Genomic DNA, 16,946 nt, shown 5'->3' on the forward strand with positions numbered 1-16,946 from the left:
TTATAGAAAATATTTATCATTTACATCATGACCATTTTCGAGAGTTATATAAAAGGTACAATTTATGACTCTCTTTACACACTGCACAGGATATCGAAAACCTGTTAATAATTAACCTACAACGTGCAGTTTTGTATTTTTATCAGGATTCCACCCCTGTCTGGAACGTAAAGCAAAATAATATTTCTGGCGGGAAATGAGAAAAGGAAAATTTATTTTTATTTGTAGTTTTAATTCTTTAGTAAGAGTTAACATTTTGAAAAATGCTAATTAATCCCTCCTTTACATTGTAGGATTCTGTGCTTGTGTGTGTGTTTGAGCATGTACTTTAAGGTAGTTTGTTTGAATTGATGTTTGACCAAAATTTGGCTTCATAATTAATAAAACAAAATAGATTGGTATGTGGAGGTATCTAGTCTAACACAAGGTCCATAATTGCCCAGCAAATCTTGTGCAATAATTTACAATAGTGTAAGTGAATCATTAACTTCAGATTTACTTAGTAAAATATGAGGTGAAATATTGCAAGAGATTTGAGGTGTATGTATTATTATATAACCCTTGAGATTATACTGATAACAAAGCAAACAAGGCCATTTCATTCATTTATCACTCCTTGGGTGCTGCTTCCACCTACTCCTCCCACAATGTATTTGCTAGTGATTGGGTGCTGCAGTTCGGGTGGTACCTTCCTCATATTTATAACCTGTGACGGTAGAAGAAAATAATCATTCTGCTCAGTCAGAGGAGCCACAGGCAATGGACCCCAGACGTCAGTGTCAGGAGCTTAATGACGGCCGCTTCATTCCTGTGCTGGGATTTGGCACCTACGCACCTGAGGAGGTAACGGTACTGGTCTTGGGGTTGAGGTTTCCAAAACGAAGGGGAAGGGACATGAGTGGAAACTGACTTGGGTTGCGAGTTCTTTGAGGTCCTGTGTGGCTCTGGGAGGCTCATTGGGTTCTTGTGACCAGGCTGGAACCAACCTTATGATGGGGGGAGAGAATCAGTCTTCACTGTGCAGCCTGTCCTGACACTGTGGTCAGCCACTGGTCATTCTGAGTTTCCCTCCCGGTTTTTCCCTCTGTCGCAGCTTGGCAGATGAGAAGGAACCTAGCTGTGAAAAGACTGTCAGGTGCTTGGCTTTTAGGGTGCTTGCACTGGAGCACTTTCTCTGTGTATATCAGCAATTTAAGAAATCTTTTCCCTCCAAAAAGACATGACCCAGAGGTATATTTGAGGTAAAAAGATTCTGAAGATGAGGTGAATGAAAAATACCCGGAGAGAATTGCTTTTCTGCTGTGGGGTAGCCTGCCGGGTGCAGGTGAGAAATACTCCACTTGTGTTTGCCTTTTACTTCTGCTTCTGCCAGAAAGTTATTCCAATGGAAAACAGATCACCTGAGGGAATAAGCTACAATCTTACAGGCCAAGTTTCAATTTGTGGGTTTTGTGTGTATTTTTATTACAGTACAGTGTTCAGTGCTTGGGCAGAAGATGGGCAAACTAGACAAGTCACCAGACTGGAGGGCAGAAAGTTGCTGTCTGTCCATCTTGTCTTTAGAGTATTTAGTTGTAGGACAAGGGAATCCAACTTTGAGTCTTACTCTTCTCATCTATAAAACAGAAGGAAATATTCAGACATTTTGGAGACAGAAAACAGGGCTTGTTTACTTTGTAGTGCAAAGTGGGACGGGAAATGGGAGTGGTCCAGGCTATCACTAGAGCTCGCCGGCGTTCATTCCTTGGTCAGTCTCTGAATGCCTGTACATTCGAGGAATGACCATGACTGGAACCAGCAGAGCAGTTAGACCAAGTATTTACTCCCTTGAAAAGCAAAGGATTCTGAAATACAGAAAAAGCAAAGCAGTATTATTCAGCCTTTAAGATGAAGTTAATACAGCCATTTGCAGCCTCACAGGTGAAGCAGGAAAGCATGAAGCTTGGACAAGTCAGCCAGGCAGAGAAGGGAAAAAGCTGCATGATCTCTTTAAATGCAGCATCTAAAACCATCGATCTCACAGCAGCAGAGAGTAGAGGAGTGGTGCCCAGGTGCTGGGGACAGGGGTGGGGAAAATGGAAAGATGTTGGTGAAAGGGTTCAAACCTTCAGTTATAAGATCAATAATGTCTGGAGACCTAATGTACAGCGTGGTGACTCTAGCTCATGATGATGGATTATATTCTTAAGATTTGCTAAAAGAGTTGATCTTAAGTGTTCTCATGACAGACCCCAAAGAGCTAGCTGTGTGAGGTGATGGTTATGTTGACTAGCTTGATTGTGGTGTCATTTCACAATTGACCTATTCATGAAAACATCAGTTTGTACACCTTGAATAGGTACAGATTTTATTTGGTGCACGCTGTGTGACTACACTGGTAGAGGACTCTTCGAAGCTTTCACCTTGTTTCTTGATGCTTTGAAGGATGTCCCTTAGCCCTCTGCTGTTTTCTGTTGGTAACATCTCACAGTGTAATTCATCTCCATGACTTGAACTTTATCCTGAATCTTTTGGGTTCTTCCAGCAAATCACTGAACAAGAGGGTGATAATGGATACTTCTGATCCCAGCGATCAATAAAAGATTGCCTGGGGTTAAAGGGGTTCCAGGATTTCCACCTTAATTACTGACCCGGGAAGTCCAGTGAAACCATTATGGGCTCAACATCATACGTGCAGCATGAACCTAAGTCTTGAAAGAAGTTGATGCTTGGGGAGGTCACAGCTTGTGCCTCATAGTCTCTTAATTGTGTGAATATTGAAGTACAACCTTTGTTGCTTATGTAGGTTCCTAAGAGCGAAGCTCTGGAGGCCACCAAATTCGCTATAGGTGCTGGGTTCCGCCATATTGACTGTGCGTATTTATACCAAAACGAAGAGCAGGTTGGACAGGCCATCCGAAGCAAGATTGCAGACGGCACTGTGAAGAGAGACGACATATTCTACACCTCAAAGGTGCTGTGTGTGTGGTGTGTGTGCCCATGTGTGAACCGTGATCGTGCACAGGTGACAATTACATAATAGGGTCAGTAGTTGTTTGCTGAGTTGTTTATTGATAAAACTCTTCACAGACACACACAGACACACACACATTTAATCTAGTATCCAAAAAAAAAAAAAAAAAAAAGAGAAGAGAATGATGGTGGCTTTCTCATCATCGCTGTGTTTAAATTTTAATTTTTAAGGAAAGTCACTTTACTTCTCTGAGCCTGGCCCAGAGCAGTGTGATTAAGAAGGGCCAAAAATCTGAGAAGGATCAAATTATAGCTTTCTTTATTGCCTGGGTGACTTTCTAAACTTTCTTTACTTTCTGAATCTCACTTTTCACGTCCATCAGTAACAGAGAGTGACAGGAGAGGCACTTGGTTTATTACTCAAGATCTAGTCACAGTGTCTTGAATTATTTTCTGCACATACTACTATGTTCAAAGCACTTTTTTCTATTGCTACGTAAACAAATAGATACTAATTATTCCTGAGAGGATTGATTGACTGATGAGTTTAGCCTAAGTTTGTGTATTGCTTTTAAACCCTATCAAACACAATTTAGATGATGGGCATGATAATTATTTGATAACACTTTTTATCTCTTGGGTCTTTTCCTTCCATTGTGAGTGATATACTGATGATAAATTCAATCAAATATCAAGTTTACATGGGTAGGTTAGATCAAAAGGAGTTCAGAAAGAAAAGGAGTAGTTTTCATCCATTTCCAAACTGTTGAAACATCTAAGTATTAGATGAAAGAAGAGAAACAAAATCACCTGAAGTACGATTTAACCCAGCTTTCATTCTTTAACCTCTGCAGCTTTGGTGTACTTTCCTTCGACCAGAGTTGGTGCGACCAGCCTTGGAAAAGTCACTGAAAGATCTTCAACTGGACTATGTGGACCTCTATATTATTCACTTTCCCATGGCTATGAAGGTTGGAAGTTTGTGTGATGACAAGTATTTTATTTCTTGTGTCAGAATGTCTATTAACTTACACGAATGTTTGAATGAAGATTTTTTTCTTAGTAAGATGTAGAGATGATTGCACAAGAAGAGAATCACCAAAATAATAAGTTTTGATTATATTTTTACTGAATTTTTTGAATCCTGAATTTTCTTTCCATGCATCCAAGAGAACAGAGTCCAGCAATCTCACAAATTTGCCTTAAAATCTTGAGGAAATAAAATCAGGCATGTTCAGCACCGGGTCCTGATTATGATTCCTGGGTCTCCTGTGGATTTCATAAACACAGATTTTGGGGCAGCAGTGGTGGGCAGTGAAACTGCCTTATACTCCAACATGATGAGTTTATGTCCTCTTTCACTCTTTCAAGTTGAATAGTTTTGGTGTGTTCTCTTTGGGTGGTTGTAAACCATCAGTCTCTCTAGGGACTTGGAATCCTTGCCTACACAGTTGGGTGTCTTCACACTGAGTTGTGAAGATTGCGCTTAGCCATTAACAACTGTGCTATGTAGAACTGTTGATCTCAAGTCATAGATACCTACTCAAGGTATCATATGAAAGATAGTGTATTGGATGATGTAAATGGCAAGTCCAGCTATGGACAAATTTAAGGATTGGGAGTAGTGATCAGAAATGTTTCCATTGTCCTCTGTTTCTTACCATTGCATTCCTCTTGGTTTCCTTTATTTTTATCTCAATATTTTCCCTCAGTGGCACCTATGACCATGGGTCAGTTCAACACTCATAGTCATTAACATTTGAGAGCAGGACTGGATATTCCACATCCCACACAAACCTACAGAGATCCTTGGTGGTTCACGTGGCTGCCTTTAGGCTGTCAGGTGTTCAGGGAGGAGAGGAACTGCGATTGTATAACCTCAATCAAGACTGCAAGTTTCATGTCAGAAATAACTGCCATTCCCCGCCCAAGAGAGGCAGGTCCATAGAGGCAAGTAAAGCAGACAGGGAAAATTTACACAAGGAGAGCCATTTAGGACCTAGGAAAGTTCTATTTCTTACAACAGATATTAAGTGTAAGAGGTTAGAGGAAGCCTGTATCCTAAAGACGTTCCTTACAGCTGCATCTGAAACCACTTTGTAAATACCAGTGTCTCAAATATCACAACACGTGCCTCATGGAGGTTGAGTGTCCTGGTCCTAGGTGTGCCTGCCGTCAGGGCTACGCTTGGCAAAATTACTTTGTGACAGCTCTCAAATGACTGCTTCTCTTCCAGCCAGGGGAGGACCTTCTTCCCAAAGATGAAAATGGAAAATTAATATGTGACACAGTGGATCTGTGTAGCACGTGGGAGGTGAGTCTGTGGAGGAGAGAGCACAGGGGAGGAAGCCAGGGGAGGGGGCACCTCCCTCACTTCTTCCACCTGTGGGAATCATCATGGACCATCGTATTTAGCAATTCAACAGCTTCAAAAGGGCTGCCATGCTGGAGTGGTGTGGGGGAAGTCATTACCACAGTGTTTATAGAGGAACAGAGGAGAAGAATCTGGGACACTGAGGATAGACATCTCCTTCCTCCCGTGTGTCATATACGCTATGGGTTTTATTAGGAGAAGACTATGATTCTTATTCTTGTGTCACGACCTTTGCTCTTGTTTGATTTATTCCTTTTTTCCTCCTTATAATCAATCCTAATTCTGGTGACGACCATTTTAACAGATCTTACCTGCATTTACTCCTGATCTATAGCCAGTGACAAATGACTCATTACCACCCTTCCTCCCCAGGCCATGGAGAAGTGTAAGGATGCAGGACTGGCCAAGTCCATCGGTGTGTCCAACTTTAACCACAAGCAGCTGGAGAAGATCCTGAACAAGCCAGGGCTCAAGTACAAGCCTGTCTGCAACCAGGTGAGCCCTCTCGCTCTCCTCTCCTTCTGATCCTCACAACCTTCTTCCTGCACCTCAGCCAGGTGTCTACTCAGCACCCTTCCTATTCCTCCTCCCTTTGTGGGGCAGAAGGTTCTAGAGAGCAGAGCCTCTGTCTGGAAGGCTGTTAATGGAACCCATAATGGTATGTCTGTTTGAGAAAGTCTTGGTGTAAATGGTGGTGAGACCTTAATGGTAAATTGTGTGTAGGAAATTATGGAAGAGAAAGCAGATGAGGGAGGGTTAGAATAGGTACCTGGAAGTCAGGGGGAAGGTGGCTTTTCGCTGAGCTGTAGAGGATGACCAGAAGTTAGATGAAGAGAGTGATTGTGTACAGGAAGGAAGGCCATGAAAGCAAGCAATGGGAAGCCAGTAAAGAAAGATGGAAATCAGCTGAGACAGGAGTTACAGTTTTGTGTGGGGCTTGTGTGCCTGAATCCTTATTCCTGGTGTCTCTGCTTTGAGGGGTCTCCAGCAGGAAGCACAGTCCAGGGAGATTTACTGGAAGCTACGCAAGTCATCAAGGTTAGAGGGATGAAGTGAATGGCTTATGGTGATGCTAACAGTAGATGAAATAGTCACTCAGGAATAGTCATTGGAAGGTTGACCAAACCTTGTGAATTAGTCAATTTTTTTCTATTTCTCTCATTGATTTCCACCATAAAATTAACTGTTTAAACACATTTTTCTCTGTTTGGTTATGTGCTCTTACTTTTTAAAAATTTTTTGTATTTTCACATTATTGTGGAGAGAAAAGTTAATGGGAGAGCTGAAGACAATGTTAAGTGCACAACACTACGCAGCGCAGCGCAGTGCAGTGCTGTTGACTGCAGGGGCAGTGCGTTCCAGCAGGTCTCTAGAGTTTGCTCATCTGGTGTAATTGAGACTGGAAGCCCACGATTAGCAACTCCCAGTCTCTCCCTCCTCCAGCCCCTGGAAACCATCACTCTCTTTAATTCTATGGGTTTATCGAATTTAGAAATGTCATATAACTGGTGTCATGTAATCTTTGACTTTCTGTGACTGTCCTTTTTGATATAGCATAATATCATCAAGTACAACCTGAAGTCCAGGAGTAGGAGATTTCTATGGAAAATGGAGCCTGTAGAATTAACAAAATTCATATATAAATTGATATGCAATATTTTCAATTGTAGTAGTTAAAAAACTAATGTGATTTTAGCATTAATTTTGCCTCCAAATTTTTATTGCAAAAATGTTAGATATTAGAAAAGTTTAGGGTATGCTGGACAGTATACATATTTTCCCTCTTAATGCACATTTTTTAACATTTTGCCCAATTGCTATACATATGTGTGTGTGTGTGTTTGTAGACAATATTTTGTTGCGCTGAATCTGATCATCGTTCCCATGTCACTTTGAGTCATGTTTCTCAAGATTTTATTAGCTAAAATGGTAACTCAATTATTATTTTTTTTTACAATGACATCTAGGCTGAATTTTGACAATATAAGAGACATCAGATTATTATCTTGTGATGTTAATTAAGTTGTTTCTCTATTCCTAGCTCCTGTAAGTTAGTAGTTACATCTGAAACCTTACTACATTAAGTTTAAACATTTTGGCAAGAAATATCCTTTGCGTACTGTGTGCCTCAAATTGCAACAGTAGGAAGCACGTATGACAATTTGTCCCACTATGAGTGATGCTAACTTTGTTCCCGTGATAAATCTAGCGGTGGACAGATCTTTCCTTTAGAAATGTGTATTTTCCCTGTTGAAATTACCCGGTCATCTGTTGGATAATTGTCATCAGGTGAAGTGAGACTCCCCCCAAAGTTTTCACAGTGGCTGAATTCCATCAATGACTTTTACTTGAATTAAGTATTTCATTGAGATGTTTAGAAAGTAATTTTCAACTTTAAACACTCTTTTTAAGCTTCTGACCTGATATTTATTGTCAAAATAAAAGTACCTCATTAAATCAGAATAAAAGTAACTTCTTCCTATAAGAAAGGGTTAAAGATTTATCCCTTTCCCACTTATTGTCAGTTTCCAAGAAAGGATTTATTGTAATAATCACCATTAATGGAGGCAAATATTTTTGCTGTTTCTCCCTCTCACATCACTGTGGGCTCGTGGACTTTGATTTATTCCATATGTTATAATTACTGTTGCTCAGTATTCCTTTGATGCTCAAATCTAACCAATTATCACGAGTGGTCTCCCCATCAAGTGGGTTCTTTTAGTCCTTTAGACATTTTTTTCATGAGTCGTTGAGGAATTTCTTGCTTTCTGCACAATTTGCTGTCCAACACTCAAACAGTTGTTTTCTTGCCCCAAATTTGGAATTAGGCATGGCTCCTGGCAGTGTGCAAAGGTATTAGTAATCCAGGTCTGGTCCCCAGAGTTGCTTGTTCTCAGAAATGTCATCGTTTCTTTCCTTTTCAGTGGACAGAAATATAAAATTTATTTTTAAGAAAATCATTACTTGATGTGGATATTTCCCATTATAATTTTATGTTACAAAATTTTTTCTTTAACATTGTCAAAAAGTTTAACATTTCTTTGCCATATTAAAATAACCTTTTCACTTAATCTGACACTCTTCTGTGTTGGGATTCTGCAGGTGGAATGTCACCCTTATATGAACCAGAGCAAACTGCTGGATTTCTGCAAGTCCAAGGGCATTGTTCTGGTCGCCTATAGTGCTCTGGGATCCCAAAGATTAGAAAATTGGTAATGAATCCTAATGAAGACAAGAAGGAGTTGACCTAAAACTCAATTTTGATGAGGTTTTTCAATCATACTGTACTCACTGCTCTGGAGATAACTCTCCATTACCTTGGGGGGAGAAGGAGGGATGGAAGAAATTCTTCTCTTCTGTCATGTGTCATTTGATCAGTGTTTTACATTGTATATATCTTTTTGTAGATTGTTCAGTAAAAATTGTCTGCATTAAAATCTATATATAATACCCCAATTGAGACAAAAGACATAAGCATATGTGATGGTTTATTTATTTATTAACTAATAAACCCATTGCTAACAATAGACTCTCCAAGACTCACATACCTTATGTCTAAAATTGGGATATTAATCTGTAACTCCAAGACTGTTATGACAGAAAAATTACAATTTGAAACAATTTTGTAAACATCTATAGATACTTTACACACTATAATAATGATACAATGAATACTTCTGGGACTACTCAATTTTTATCAATACCTGAGAAAAGTTAAAATTAAAAAATGTCTCAGGTTTTCCTTCCATTTCTCCCTTCATGCCCTTGCCTTTACTTTGGGGCTATGACTGGAGAAGAAAACAGCCACAGAGAAGTAAAAGAGAACAAAATCTATGAATTTGGAAGCATTTGTCTCAACACAACAATGCAGCTAAATGACCTGAGAGCTGTGTGACACAGATGGCTAGGTGCCACATGAGTTTCTCGTCACCTGTGTCTTGGGTTCAGCCACGGAACTCCCATTTCTAACTAGATCCCAGATGACGCGGATGCTGATGGTCAGGGACACATTCTGAGAAGCACTGGTCTAGGTGGATCTATTTGGTCTGTTTGGGAAGCCCCCTAGCAAGCTTAATACTCAGTCTCAGCTCTTCAGCATTTCTGAATTTCCTTCCAGGGTGAACCTGAGACTCCCCGTTCTCTTGGACGACCCACTTCTTGGTGCCATTGCCAAGAAGCACAAGCGCAGCCCAGCTCTGATTGCCCTTCGCTACCAGCTGCAGCGCGGGGTGGTGGTTCTGGCCAAGAGTTACAATAAGAAGCGGATCAAGGAGAACATGCAGGTGATGCGTGGGGTGAGGGGCAGGGCTCCTAACTCATACCCTCCACGGCGGTCACTCTGTGTGCAGCTTTCCAGACGTCTTTGGGCCAAGATGAGTTACCTTTGTTCCCTGTGCTGGATGCCCTACGGGTGATCCTAACGGTTTTCTCCACCTGCACTTGCAGCAGGAGCGGCAGCGCGGCGAAGTGGAATTGAGATTGGACATGAGGGAGAGATGTCAGTTCCAGCATTACATTTGCAATCTATTCTGTTGCCCTGTGCAAGTGATATCTCACGTCTTCTTTCTCCAGTCAGGAAATTGGATTGCGTGACTTTCTGAGAGCATTTTGGCTGCTCTAACAAAATACCAGAGCTCGGGAGTCTTAGAAACTACTGAAATTTAATTCTCACAGATCTAAAGGCTGGGTTCTGAGAGCAGGGCGCCTGCGCGGCCGGGCGCGGGCCCTCTCCCAGGTCGCGCTCTTGCCGACGCGTCTGGCACGGGAGAGGGGGCCGCACAGCTGGCTCAGGCCTCCTTTATGGCAGGTGGCACGGCTTTCGCCTCGCCCGTGACGGCCCCACCATCCTGCCCGCGTCCCCACTCAGAGGCCCCATGTTCTCGTATCATCGCCGTGGGGGCGAGGTTTCCGGCATGTCAGTTTGGGGCTCAGGGAAGCTACAGCCGTGATCTTCAACCTGCAGTTCATGGCGGCTTACTCTGCATTTCCTTGATTGCTACCGTAGTGCTATTTACATACTTTTAACCTCCTTGAGTTTTTGCCATTGCTCAAACTTTGTCCATTTTTGCCAGGTTTCTGCATCTTTTGGTTTTTGTGTAGGAGACCAGTATTTTACCGTTAGCCACAGCTGTACAGCAAACTCTCTCCAATTATGGGGTGTATTACAAAGGTCATTTATGTAGCTCATGACCCTGTGGTTTGACAATAAGCCTGCGCTGAGCTAAGCTGTTCTGCTCTTGGCTGTGGCTCTCATGTGTTTGCAGTAAAACGCAGAGCAGCCGGACAGTTCTGCTTTAGCAGGTGGATTTGGCTCCTGTCAGAGGAGCCTACACTCTACTCCATATAGTTTTTCACATACAGTTGTCTAGACTGTGCCCCCCCCCCCAACCTGGTCTTCATCTCAGCACAGTGGTGTGACCCCAAGGCAGTGTGTAGCGATAAAAATCTCTTCAAGTGTCAGAACTGACTCAAAACTGCTTCTGGCAAATTTTATTTTCCAATGGAAGTCACAGGTAAGATCAGTTCAAGGGGCAAGGAAATATTACTGTGAAAAAGTATTTTTGTCCTTCTATTCAAATTAAGTTCTGTATTACACCTAGAACTGACTTTTAATATGACATGAAAATGGGTGTATATATATATAAACACATATATACATACGTATGTGTGTGTTTGTGTGTGTGTATATATATATATGATTGAATGGAAATCTAAATGTTCATATTTTTCCACTGATTTTCCTTGTCAGGGAAAGCACAAAGCAAAATTCCATAAGTTGACTTCTGAGCACTATTTAATGATGTACTTTTGTGCGCTGTCTTCTCATAGTGGAAAATGTTGTTGACTTACAGAGTAGTATATTTTCCTTCTTTAAGAATTCTCCGTTGCTGTTGACTAGCTGTCCTTTTACATAAAATTGAATTTCACTTTAACAACGTCCACCAAAAAATATGTATTTAAGTTCATACAGCATTGAAACAGCAGATCTCTAAGAAAAATGGTTATCTCTATAAAACTGAGTATTCCATCCCATGGTTATGATATGAATATCTCATTAATTAATTATTCTTTTCCATTTTAAATACAGTTCACAACTTTTTCTACAAAGGCATTTACAAAGTTGCTTTTGGTAGATTTATTCACACACAATGAGTAAGTTTGATGTCCGATTCTCGGAGAAACTTTTATACAGGGGCCCCCTCCTTCCAGTACTCACCTCAGCTCAAGGCTGTGTCACATGTCAGCGATGCTGGGAAGGAACAAGTAGTCTAATATTTGCTCAAGTGCAGGTGCTTTGTGCAATTTATGCAAGTGTCCCTTGTGGGGAAAAAGGAGGATTGTTTGGGTTTTTTTCTGTCGCAAGCAGTTCACTTAGAAAGATCTGGGATTGCTGAGCTGTAACACTCAGTGAAGTGAAGCAGAGAAGGAGAGGGGGCGGGAAAGGAGGGGCGGAGAACTCAGCAGAAGGGGTCCCAGGCCAGTTCACGTGGAAGCTGAGGCCGGGCAGGGCTTCCCTGTGCCCTCCTCTTGCCTCCATCCAGGTGCAAATCCTCCAGGTCTCGGGGGAGGCCAGCTCCCTGGGGGAGAGTTGACTGTGAGTCTTCCCTTCTCTCCAGGTTTTTGACTTTGAGTTGACGCCAGAAGACATGAAAGCAATTGACGGCCTCAACAGAAATATGCGCTATCTTGATACAACCTAGTAAGTGACTTGTAGGTTGTTTCTCTTGTGTTCTTTTCTGCAGCAGGCCTGTCAACAGAGGAAGTGAGCCTTCTTAAATCAGCAAGACAGTCCTGATTTCCAGGGTAGGAGTAAAGTAGGAGCTTCCTGTAGACCTCAGATCAGGGGGTTCCCTTGGGGCTCAGTCTCTGACCCAACAGAAATGTGCGTGGGGCCAGGACAGTGCATGAGCAGAATGAGCAAAGCCCACATTATGGTGAATTCACTACATGTATGCCCCTAACCCCTGTGCCTGGTGTGTTTCCTCTCAGGGATGATGCACCCATTAGGCATGGAAACTGCAGTGTGTACAGCCCCCTATTCTTTTAGGGACCTTGAGAATGCTTCACTTTTCATTCTTATTAAAATCACAGGAAAATAATTATATTAATAGTGATGGTGTAATAATGAATCAAGCCAGGATTACGTTTGTTTTTATCCTAAGGCAACTGTCAAATGTAACATTAACACTTTTAATGGAGGAGGGAGCACAAAAAGGCCAATGGGTGTAGGTGCCATGAAGTCACAGCCTGGCCCCGCTTCCACCCCCTCCCCTCAATGTCTGGTGGCTTTTCTCCTTGATGGCCTTTTGTTTTTCAACACACCATCCATTTGTTCCAGATTTATCTCTTCATTGGCATTTCTTCCCCCTGTGCAGCTCCATGTTCCCATTCTTGTAATCTCACCAAACTGAGTTAGAAATGGATCACGAACTTCACTGACTCTCCATGTAGCGTCTCCTGTGTCTTCTGTAGGACACACACAGATGAGGTCATCTGGATTCCTCTGGTTTCTTGATTCAAGAATTACTTCCATGTTGCCTTTGTCCGGACACTATCCCCTGGGGAGCTCCTCTGTCCTTGACTTTGACTTATTCACGCACATGGAATTCCACGTTGAGTTCCTGCAGGAGGATGTCAGGATTGAAGAGAAGGAAGACTCATCAAACTGAGAGAAGTTTGCAGTATAGAGAGAAGGGGAATACAAATTAGTGATAAAATGAAGATGTATTTTCAAAAGAAAGATTTAAAACCTTTTTTCTTTTTTGCAAAGCTGTATCATGATTCTGAGAAAAGAGATTATAACTGAAAAAGAGGTGGAAAGTTGCTTTTCTATACTCAAAAGCTCTCAAGTATAGTTCTATGTTCTTCCTCATTAGGCTGTAAATGCCTAGATTTACTTGTCTTTCTAATCTCATGTCAACAGCATGGCTCTTGGCACATGGAAGTGCCCACGATGCACTCTTTAGTGAAATTAAATTGAAAAAGATGAATTTAGTGGGGAGGGTATAGCTCAATAGTATAGCGTGCGCTTAGCATGCACCAGGTCCTTGGTTCATTCCCCAGAACCTCCACTAAAGAAAAGAAGACAAATGTAGAAAGAAAAATAGAAACTTGGGGAAAAAACAGAAAACAGCAGTAATGTTAATTACTGAATTTTTATACATTATCAACTAAGTAAGTAGTCATCCCATTTTGTCAGTAAGCTATGTAGGTGTACATGCTATCTTCTCAAGAGATTAGAAGTTTATTTACAGCGCCCCTCTATTCTGGGGTGCTCTGTGTTTATGTGTTGGATGAGTGTGTGACCAGCATATGTCTTACTGTGAACATTGCCATCATCTTGGGCCAAATGTTCCACCTGAAGCTGAACTGACCTTAACATTTTAGGTATAGTTCTTACATCCTCTTATGAATTTCAATTTCAATCAAGCAAAATATCACCGTGGCATTTATATCGCATGTGAATGTGGGAATTGGGCAGGAAGGTGCAGTTTGCACAGGGACCAGGGGCCTGCATGTATGTGTGTCGGGGTAGCAGAAGGGATGTGGTTGTAAATTCAGAGGTTTAGCCCATCCTGACTCCCTCCACAGAGAAACAGTCTCTCTGACAGTGTGATATTGAGTTAATAAAATCAGTATCTCTCCTTCTCTTTCAGCTTTAGCGATCACCCTGACTATCCATTTTCTGAAGAATATTGACTGTGAGCTCTCCACCATGAGCTCTCCCTGAGTGCATTGCTTCTAGGGGTGTGGGAAGAATTTCTGTACCTCGTGGAGCTAATTAAAAGCAGTGTCTCTGGTTTAAGGCTTCTTGCATTATTTTTAGTGAAATGATAGACTTCAAAATAAGGATACTTGGGAGGGGGATCAAAAGGCAGACCTTGCCTTCAAGACGGACCTTGGACCCATCTCCACCCACAAGGACAGAAGAAAACCTCTGCATGTAGAGGAATTATAACTGCAGACTTCCTGAATAGCAGAAGAGTGACTGTTTTCCACCCAAAGCTTTCATGAGAGAACCCCACAGAGTCTAGTAGGAGGGCACGAGAAGGGGTCCAGTCAGGACCCACAACCTAGCAGGTGACCGGAAGAGGAGGGGCATAAACAGGCTCAGGGATACCTCCTTAAAGGGAGAGGGGTCCAAGCCCCATAGTGGGCAGCCCAACCCTGGAGGCCAGCATTGTGAATGAGCCCCCTTGTCTGGTTTGAAAATGAAGGACTGTAAGAAACCATGACTCCACTCCTCAAGAGCAAGTGCAGGACTGGATTGCTCTCAGTCCCAACACAGAGGCAGCAGATCAAACACTGCTTGCTGCCCTGGCCAGCCTACCGGGACCGCCCCAGTGGACCCCGCTTCCTGCACAAGGTTCCTGATCCACACCCCCCTCCTCTGGCCCTGATCCCCACTAAGGCTGAGGCTGCCATCATGCACAGAGGAAAACTGGAGCCAGCTCAGCGGTGCGGCTCCAGCCTTCAGAGCCCCAGCCCTGCCCCCAGCCATTGTGCCATCACTCTGAGGAGGAGCTGAACTATCAGGACTCCTATTCTGGCCCCTTGGGCCCCAGCTTCACTCCCCCAAAGGCACAAATTGCCATTGATCCTAGGAGAAGCCTCAGTTCATAGCTAACTCTGGCTCTAGTCCTTCTAACTCCAGCCCTATCTCCCACCAACACAGCAACATCAGCTCATGTGGGGAGAGGACTTGGCCCATGATCACATCAGACCCAGCTCTACAACCAAAGCCACCGGTCACAGGCAGATTGCAGAGAGATGCTTTCACACAAGGACACCCCTTAGACTCTGGAATAGGTAACCCTTTCCCTAATTTCACAGAGACAAACGGAAAAGGTCAAACAAATTAGAAGAAAAAGACACATGTTTGAAATGAAAGAAGAAGATAAAACCTCAGGAAAACCCTAATAAAACAGAGAGAAATAATTTACAAATAAATAATTCAAAACAATAGTAATAAAAATGCTCACTGAAAGTGGGGAAAAATAGCAGAACATAGAACTTCAATTAAGAACTAGAAAACATAAAAAAAGCCCCAATCAGAGCTGAAGAATAAAACACCTGAAATGAACAATACAGTAGAATGAGTGAACAACTGTCTAGGTTTAACAGAAGAATGCATAAGCAACCTGGAAGACAGAAAAATAGAAATCACTCAGAACAGCCAAAAGAAAAAAGAATTTCACGAGGATAGTTTTAGGTACTGTGAGACCAAGTGGAGGAGAACTCACATTACAGTGGTCCTAGAAGGAGAAGAGAGAGAGAAAGGGGCAGAAAACATATTAGGTAAAATTATGGCAGAAAAGTTCCCAAACCTGAAGAAGGGAAAAGATATCCTGGTTCAGGAAGCACAGAGAGCCCCCCAGAAGATGAAACCAAAGAGGTCTAAACCAAGACTTGTAATTAAAATGTCGAAAGTTAAAGAGAGAATGTCAAAGACCACAAGAGAAAACAAAGTCCCGTGCAAGGCAATCCCCATAGACCATCCACTGACTTTTCAGCAAAATGTTGCAGTTGAGAAGATCTGCACTGTCATTCCCCTTGCCCACCTTCCGCGGATTTGTCATCGTGTATTACGTCTTCATGTTTATCCCTAAACTGTTCGTTGTAGTTATAGCTGATTTTACAAGTTTCGTCTTTTAATCCCCTTACGAGCTTAGGCGGCTGACCCCACCCTTTACTGTATATCTAGTAAATCCCACTTAGTGAGGATTCAAAGGAGTTTTAAGGGATTCCCCATTTAAAAGGATTTTCTCTTCCCTGGGAATTCTTTCTTATGTTTGTAGCCTCGTCTTTGCCATTTACAGAAGACCCTTTGGCATTTCTGCTGGGACTAGTTTGTGACTGATAAGCTCTTCAGGTTTTGACTGTCTGAGACGTTCTCTCCTGCAATTCTGAGTGATAGTCTTGCTGAGAAGAGTATCCTAGTTTGTAGGTTTCCCCCTTTTAGCGCTTCAAACACTTCGCGTCGCACCTGCCTGCCTGCAAAGCTTCTGCAGAAACATCGGCTAACGTCTGATGGTGCTCCCCCGTATGTGATGCTTTGTTTTTCTCTTGTTCTCTTTAGAATTACCTCCTTACCTTTAGCTCTTGCCATTTTACTTAGAACACGTCTTGGTGAAGGTCTCTTTGGTTTCATCTTGTTTGGAACACTGTGTTTTCTGCATCTGGATATCTGATATTTTTCCTTCGGGCTTAGGAGATTTTTGGCCATAAGTTCATCAATATATTTTCAACCATTTTCTCTCCCTCCTCTTTGAGGACCCCTGTAATGCAAGCGTTAGTTTTCTTGATGTTGTCTCAGAGGTCCCCTAAACTGTTCCTGTTTTTACTGAATCTTGCCTGGTCTGTGTGTGGATTTTTCATTTCCCTGAACACAGGGCTGCTTTTTGAATCCCTTAATATCCCCCAAATTTACATCCTAATTCTACTTAGAGACTGTGTGCTCTAGTCTACGCCACCTCCTCCAATCCCGTGTCCCTGGTCACCGTGCACGTATGCTCTCCCTGCAGCTGGAATGAGCCTGCCCCTCTGCTCTGCATTTTCCCTAATTGGATGTTCACTTTGTTGCTGTGGATTTTTGTTTGACTGTTTTCCAGAGCTCCTG

At 42.3% G+C, this 16,946-nt stretch overlaps 1 protein-coding gene across 1 annotated transcript; it reads left to right on the forward strand.

Annotated features, from left to right (window-relative positions):
* Positions 1–624: 624 nt before the first annotated feature.
* LOC105074417 (dihydrodiol dehydrogenase 3) lies at positions 625–14,132 on the forward strand. The gene is made up of 9 exons (XM_010961988.3): positions 625–843; positions 2,786–2,953; positions 3,807–3,923; positions 5,189–5,266; positions 5,699–5,821; positions 8,429–8,538; positions 9,444–9,609; positions 11,944–12,026; positions 13,984–14,132. The coding sequence occupies exons 1-9, from the start codon at positions 760–762 to the stop codon at positions 14,024–14,026; spliced, it is 972 nt and encodes a 323-aa protein (XP_010960290.2). The 5' UTR covers positions 625–759; the 3' UTR covers positions 14,027–14,132.
* The last annotated feature ends 2,814 nt before the right edge of the window (positions 14,133–16,946 follow it).

The sequence above is a fragment of the Camelus bactrianus genome, chromosome 35 (assembly GCF_048773025.1).
Source record: "Camelus bactrianus isolate YW-2024 breed Bactrian camel chromosome 35, ASM4877302v1, whole genome shotgun sequence".
In the NCBI taxonomy this organism is placed as follows: Eukaryota; Metazoa; Chordata; class Mammalia; order Artiodactyla; family Camelidae; genus Camelus; species Camelus bactrianus.

Coding starts and splice junctions, on each gene's coding strand:
- LOC105074417 (XM_010961988.3), top strand. CDS start 760: ATGGACCCCAGACGTCAGTGTCAGGAGCTTAATGACGGCCGCTTCATT. Junction 2,954..3,806: donor ACATATTCTACACCTCAAAG/GTGCTGTGTGTG, acceptor TAACCTCTGCAG/CTTTGGTGTACTTTCCTTCG. Junction 12,027..13,983: donor CGCTATCTTGATACAACCTA/GTAAGTGACTTG, acceptor CTTCTCTTTCAG/CTTTAGCGATCACCCTGACT.